This window comes from Zosterops lateralis (assembly GCF_965231275.1).
Source record: "Zosterops lateralis genome assembly, chromosome: 3".
Classification (NCBI taxonomy): Eukaryota; Metazoa; Chordata; class Aves; order Passeriformes; family Zosteropidae; genus Zosterops; species Zosterops lateralis.
Window position 1 is genome coordinate 17,454,529 of NC_139764.1, and position 7,500 is coordinate 17,462,028.

General features: G+C 41.1%; 1 protein-coding gene across 2 annotated transcripts in view; it reads left to right on the top strand.

The window, feature by feature from the left end:
• Nucleotides 1-7,500, top strand: part of PROX1 (prospero homeobox 1) — a 45,099-nt gene that overhangs the window by 10,789 nt on the left and 26,810 nt on the right. For both annotated transcript variants that reach the window (XM_083857926.1, XM_083857927.1), the window contains one exon: nucleotides 5,470-5,577. In XM_083857926.1, the coding sequence (XP_083714052.1) occupies nucleotides 5,470-5,577 (108 nt within the window). The remainder of the gene's footprint in view (nucleotides 1-5,469; nucleotides 5,578-7,500) is intronic.

Sequence of the window (7,500 nt, forward strand, 5' to 3'; positions counted from 1 at the left end):
GTATCTAATTTCACTCCCAAAATGGTGAAACTAATTGCAACAGAATATCTCTGCCCCTTTCTGGATAACAGTAGGAATGGGGAGGAACTTGTCCCCTTTGGAGGGGTATCCTGTGGAGGCTGATGCCCGAGAACGTGCTTCATCCCTGGGTATCTTCTAGGTGAATGATGACCCTAGTGGTATTAGAATAATTTAACCACATCTTCTATAGACTTGTTAAATCCTCAGGAGGGTGCTGTCAGGGCTCTAGACCTGTTGGTCACCTGGATTTCCTACACCTCTCATGGTAGTGGGGACCACTGGGGCAAGGCAGGCGCTGCAGATCCAAAGCCCATTACCACCACTCTGATCCACCTTGGGTCTAAGTCAGGATTGGTGCTGTCTAACCTGGGTGAATAGTCCTATTTCTACAAGGGAAAGTGTTTTGTGTTGGAAAGCAGGTGTTAAATGTTTTTGAGAACCAGCTGGTAGTGGGTGTGGTGTTTGAGGTACCTCTTCCCCAGAAAATGATCTTGTAGAGCGTTGATAGCAGGGAAATCTTCTCCTCTCCATCCTTACATTCTGTAAGGCAAGAGAGGAGGCCGTCTAGATGCAACATCACTCAGAGGTGGTGCCAATTACTTGGGCAGTTCCAAACTAAAGATTTCTCCTGCATATTGAAATGCAAGTGCAGTGCTTGGAAAGCAGTCCTGGGGTCAACAGGAGAGGCAGCTGAGGGCAAGACTCAGGCCAGGGAAATTAATTTCTACCAAACAGTACAGTGGCATACTAATTGTTTTTGTATAAAAGTAGTTCTCCCATCCTGGGAGAGCAGTGAGGAGAGGTGAAACATGCCAAGAGTGTGAACTAGGAGTAGTTCTAGGGCTGCCCTTGATCCTCACCACCCGTGGAGCATGTCTCCCCCACCCCTCCCATTCCTCCCCCTTTCTCCTGCTTGTTCTCACTGGTGCTCGCTAATGGAGCTTGTTGCTTCTGCTGAAATAGGGGGGCAAGAGTGCCCTGCTGCTCCAAGGGATAGCCAGGGGAAATGCCTGGTGCTACAGTGATCCCTGTTCTTTTTCACTGCCCTGCTTCTTTCCCTGTCATTGGGAAAGCACTCTGACTGTCCCACCTAGGCACTAGTGCGTACTGCTGCTTGTTCTGAGTTTAGATACAGACCAGATTTATTAAACAACGCTTCTACATGTGTACCTGCTATACAGCTCAGCCATAGGGATGTATGTTTTTTTCTAGCAGCAGCTCATGTCCAGGTAGCTTACAATTTTCCAGGGAAAGGCATGGTGTGGAGGTTGGTTTGTGTCTCGTCGATTCTGTGGTGGCACTTTTATTTTACATGGTTGAATGTACATGTATAGGGAATAAATTTCTTGAAAGAAGCAGATCTTTCTTCCCTGCAGAAAATAACATCTGTTTTCCTGGACAATGCAGCCAGGATGAGAACATAAAACCAGCAAATACAGCCAAGTTCAGGTTTTAGTAGTAAGTTAAACACTAAACTAGCCTGGGTTTTGTTCTCTTGGATTTTTTTTTTTAACCAACGGCTGTAGAATGTATCTGATCATTCTTTGCTGAATTGCAGAAGGAAATGGTTAATGTTTGTGTATGTTGCTAAACAAGATAAGATGCACCTGCAGTCTGAATTCCCATCTTGGTCATGAATGCAGTCTGTATCTTTGCAAACTAATCTGTTTAATCAAATATTAAGTTTTATTCAAATTCAAAAAGAAACAGACAGTGAATTGTTTTTCTGCATGATCTTTCTTTGTCATGCATCCTCTTTGCATCTCAAGAAAAATAGCCTTGTTCAGTCACAAAACATTTGCATAGATCAAAATTGAAGCACAACAGCAGTTTGTGTGCTGTTAAGACATCTGTAAAGGTGAAGAAGTTTAGCGTGTTCTCCCTGGCAGGAGAGTTTAGAAACATTAGTGCAACTTTCTACAATTTTATTTATTTTTAAACAGAATTCCAATCCAACTGGAATAAGTTTCAAAGTCCCAATATGCGAAAGCTATAATTAGTGAATTACAACATTTTGAAATGATGAGTTATTACATCTGACTAGAATTAAGCAAATTAAACTTAAAAAAAATAAGGGGAGATTGTACAGCAAGCTTGATAACTCCGTGCTGTTGATAAAACCTGGGCCATGAACAAATGCTTTGCAGCTAGCCAGCCCTTCTTTGGAGCAACTTGAAGGTGTTTTGAGATGCATTATTTGGAGCTTTGCTGATTAAAAGTACCTGAGGTGTAACTTAAGGAGCAGCTTGGCTTTGCTGCTGCAGATTTTTTTTTCACCTGATACAGCCTATTCTTATCACTTTTCCTTCAGCTCAGTGCATGCGTGGGCTAGAAAAGCCTGTTGGAGCATTTGTGGGGGCTCAGGCTGAGAGTAACAAGAGTGAAAGACCATCTCTGCTGAAAAATACTTTTGTGAAAGAGGAGCATTACCTAGGAGGAGGATTGAAGTGCAAATGAATCAAATACTGTGCAGTGCCACCCCTGTGCTTCTCCTGTTAAAACACACAGGAGCGTGTATGTGTTTTGTCCCCATATGTTTTGTTCCCAGTCTTTCACTTCCTATTTCTCAGGGCTTTGCCATTTTTTCTGCTGCTGCTGTGTTAGGTGAGGCAACGTTGTACTGTGTAAACCCACAACTCTGAGACTCTCAGGTTGTTTGAACACCGCTTTAGGTTCAGCTGCAGTACACTGTTCCTCTGATCTTTTATGTTCCTGAGCAGATGTCTTTCATTAATTTATGGATTTATCATCTTTTCTTTCTCTCCTTTTTTTTTCTTTCCTTTTTTTTTTTTTTTTTTTTTTTTTACACCTGGCAGCTGGCTCAAGTTTCAGCAGTTATTGTCTATTTTGCATTACCCATAGAATTGAATGTCATCTGTCTTCACAAAGCTATAGCTAAGAGAATTGAGGCAAGCCACACGAGCTGCTGGGACAGAGCTTGTTTGCGTTCCATTCGGCACCCCTCCTCCCTTTACCTCCTTAATATTTATTTGTGCTCGTTTTCTTTCCTGGCCTTGAATGGGGCTTAGCTCGTGTTCGGTACAGCTGTATGTTTACTGAATCTATTTCATCATGAGTCATTGTGCGTGTGTAAGTATCCTGGAAACAGCTAGTGCTTTCTTGGAAGAACAGTTGCTTTTCAGCCCAAGCACTTAAAAAGGAAATTAAGCAATTGGTCAGTTTAGTTGTTGTTTTTTGTTTTTTTTCTGAAATAGCAATGGGTTATCTAATTCTTAGCTCTTAAGTCTGTCATTAACTATTTTTTGCTAGATTATTACAGATCATATCTTTTATCACAGTTAAGCGTTAACCTTAGGATCAAGATATACAGATTTGTTGCATATTTGATATTGCTTTAAGGCTGCCAAGTGCTTAAGAACAAGTATAATTTTAATAAAAAATGGATTTCTGGGAATTTGAGTCTCAGAGCATCTTTTAATACATGTTTCATTCAATATCAATATCCTCTGGCATTAGAGCAGAAAATATTTAAAAATCCTAAATGCAGAAGGAATCCAAATGCTTAGACAACTGTCTAATATGCTTAAATCCAGCAAATATGAGAGGGTTTTTTTGAAGTTTAAGTCCATTCTTGAGCTTGCATTGAAAGAGCATATACACCAAACCCGATGTTAACATGTTCTCAGCGTCAGAGGAATTGCAAATTAAGGAGACTCAGGATTACTTTTTTTTTTTCTCTCCTATTGGAGTTCCCCTTTGGACCCCCACTTTCCTGAAAGGATCGCATAACAAAATGGATTTCGGGCATAGAAGTTTTGATTTGTCTAAAACTCTTATCACTAAGCAATAGGTGACAGCTTGCTACTATTATTTCACTTACGTATTTTGACAGATGGCACTGCAGAGTGTAATGCTCTTTTAGACTTCTCTATCAGTCTAATGGAGGTAACTGGAGGTTCTTTCAACTCTTCTCTTGGCACAAGAAGTATGTCAGTCATAAATTATCTTCTTTGTAATCATTAAGCATCTAAAACAAAATGCAAGTTCAGCTGAGCCATTTTCCATGTACTTCCAGATAATAAGAGGTTTTTAAACTAATATTGTCAATGGCTTTTTTTTTTTTTTTTTAATGCTACGTTTTTCTAATCTAAAAATGAACCTTGTAACTGAAATAAAGGGAGAGGGTTTCAGCAGATTTCAGGAATTAGAGAAAAAGGAATTTTGCTGAAAAAGCCTAGCTAATCATCAGTAGGCTGCTGATAAAAATTAGTCTGGGTTTCCCGTCTCCAGGCCTGGAGTGGGATGCTCTGTGCTGACGTGCACCCGGCTGTAAGGCAGAAGAGGCACCTTGGCTGCAGAGCATCTGTCAACTCGGTTGACCTTCCCCCCGTAAGGTGTGAGCTGAGCAAAATTTTCAACAATTGTGTTTAGGAGAAACAGTCCTTAGAGAAGCTTCTGGGAAGAACCCTTAATTGACCTTGTGGGGGCCACATTGATTTTCTCCACGTGCATCTTCATTTCTGATAAATTATAAAGCCATTAATTTGCTGAGGAAATGGCAGGGCCAGCCTGCGGCACAGATGTGACCAGAGCCGTCCTAGCACGCAGTTCACAAAAGGGAGCCAAGAAGCTGGGAGAAAAATCAGCAAGCCGAGATTGTTATGGTTAGCTTCACATTCCCTTGGGAACTCTTTTAGTTGCTTCTGTTTACAGATCTAAAAGGTAATGATGTTTCCAGGATAAATAGGCTGCCTTATAGGGTAAGTGGCCATTTATTGATCTGCTCGCCCACATGTATTGATTGGTTAGCCCTAAATACAGCTCCGTTCTCCAAGGAGTTAACTGTGTAAATCAGGAGGCGACAAGTTTGTGGCAGAGGGATTCAGCGGCCAAGGGGCTCTGCCTACTACAAATTTCACTTTGATTTGCAGGGCAGCCACTGGAGCAAAGCAACAGCAGGACTAGAGAGAGCTACCCAAGGTTTTAAAATTTATCGACACAAATGGAACAGGTGAAATGTGCTGCCTGTGTCGAACTGCTCAAAATCATAAAGTGCCTCTGATTGTCTTGCATGCATTGGTTTTACTGTGTGCATGCAGCACAACACCGAGAGGAAAAGAAACTTTAACTGGCATTGCGAAGGAGAAGGAGAAAAAAGCTCCCGATAAGTTTTCTGTGGCACATGCTTCCTGCATTTGTTTCCTTAGCAACAAGTGAACGTACATATGGTACACAATCCATAAACTTGCAAGGTCCCTGAGATCCAGCACCTAAACTGATAGAAAACACAGAGTTTAAGTTACATGTCCTCTCATCATCCCATGTTTGCCTTTTTTACAGAAAATTACAGAGCAGCAGTTCAAATGTTAATACTTTCTCCTCTAGTCTGGGGAACCATAGAGTGTTTGACGGGGCACTTTGCTAGCTCTGTACATTCAGAAACAGCTTTCTCAAGAAAAGAATTTTCCTTTACTGATTCAATCCTACATGCAGGAAGGCTTGTCACCGAATCACTTGAAAAAGGCCAAGCTCATGTTCTTTTACACCCGGTACCCAAGTTCCAATATGCTGAAGACATACTTCTCAGATGTAAAGGTAAGAAAAATCTTCCCCGCCCCTGCTTTCTCCTTACTGCATGCTGTATTTTCTCACAAAATGGTATTGTTTTATCATGTTAGAGATTAATATTATTTCTGGGTATATGAAGGTTACATCCTGACCTTATTCACTTGTTCTTCCTGTTGAGGTGTACCCTGCTTGTGCCTGGATGAGGAAAGAGAATGTTTCTAAATCTAAAAAAAAAATCAAAATTTTAGAGAAAAGTAAGGATAATTATTACAGTAAATTAAAGGGTCTTCATTATATATCCAATTAAAAAAGGAGTTTTTTGTGGTGGTAGAAATGTACTTCCAAGAACATTTTGAAGCAGTTCTCAAGTGCTCCCTCATTGTTTCATTTCGGTTGGTTTCCTCATATTTGTGCTTACATAAGCAGAGTGTAGAATCCCTTTCTTTCTGTCAAAAAGAAACAGTACATTGAAATTCTCCATGCAGAAGCTGCTTAAAAACAAAAGTGATGATTGTCTCTTATTTACAACTTAATTTGTTGTTGATGCAGAGTACACTGAGCATAAGGAGGATGAATAAAGTGACAGATTCAGGCCACATTATTCAAATGAGGATATGAAAGCTGTCGACATACAGCTGCATCCTCCCTCATTCTACAGAATATTAGGACCTCCTGATTTTTTTTCTAAAAGTAATTGTTCCTTCACATCAACTTGATTTTGTGTTAATCATCTAAGTTTTTTTTAAAAAAACACATAGATTGTGTTTTAATGATTATAATAGTATGCATGGTGTCATTATTCAAGTAACTTTATAAACATTACATTAGCTTAAATTAGTTTGTTACATATCGTTCCCCCCCTGCATGTCCTGCCCCAAACAAATTACAGAAATCCTTCTTTTAATCACTTTTCAGTTATGGGGTTTTCAGTCTTAGTGGAAGATTATCCCACAGGTTGTGAACTTGGCCCAGTTTCTGCTGATCAGTTTTCTTTGGTCAAGTTTCTTGGCAGTTTTTCCCTTTATTTTTGTTTTTTTCATTTAATGTTGCTTGCACATCTCAATATGCTCCTGCCCCTCACAGCCGTGTCCTTGGAGGTTCCTCTATTCAATGCCATGTGCTGAGCGGATGGTGACAACATTTATAAAAAGGAGGGGGGGAAGCAATACAGGCACTTCCTAGGCTAAATGGCTGGTCAAGAATCATTAAACACACACAAAAAAAGCTGCAAATGGCGCAGCGGGCCAAGTGGAGGGTTTGCTCTCAGAGTGGATCCACCTGGAATGGAAAAATTGGAGGGAGCGTTTCAGGCAACACTGCTCCGATGAGGTGCCACGGGCAGATGTAGAGCTGTCAGTGCTGCTCAGGAGGGTCTGCTCTGGGGCTACCCTGTGGCTTTGCCCCAGCAAGTTCACACAGCCAGGTGTGCTGAAGCAGGGATAATTTTTCCGGCATTTCTGCTTTTTTTCCACTTTTTAAGAGGGTCCACACTTGTGTGTGTTTGTGTGCACATAGTGACTTTGTCATCTGACAAAGTTGTGTAAAATACAGAAATTTACTTTAGTTCCACCTAACATTTATATAGCACCAGGAGAAACCCAAAAAGGCATTACAAACCACCAGTGTGGGATGGAGTCATTTGTCCAAAAGCGAATGCAGCCACTTCCCTGGGGACACGTGACAGCCACACATGGTCAGCAGCACCAGAGAACCAGGGGTGTAAATATCAGATGCACTAATCTTTTCTTGAGCTTTTCCATACCTTTAAATGCTTCAGTGTGCTTAGCATGTGTTTGCAGTTTCTAGAGCCAAAGGATGCTCCCTGTTTAGCCCACATGCAGTCCCATTAGCTTCACCCCTCCTTCTCACGGAAGCGAGAGGACATAATTTTGCTTAAATGGAGCCAGAACATCCTTGTGGTTTAAGCAGGTGTCCCCTACCAGTGCCGAT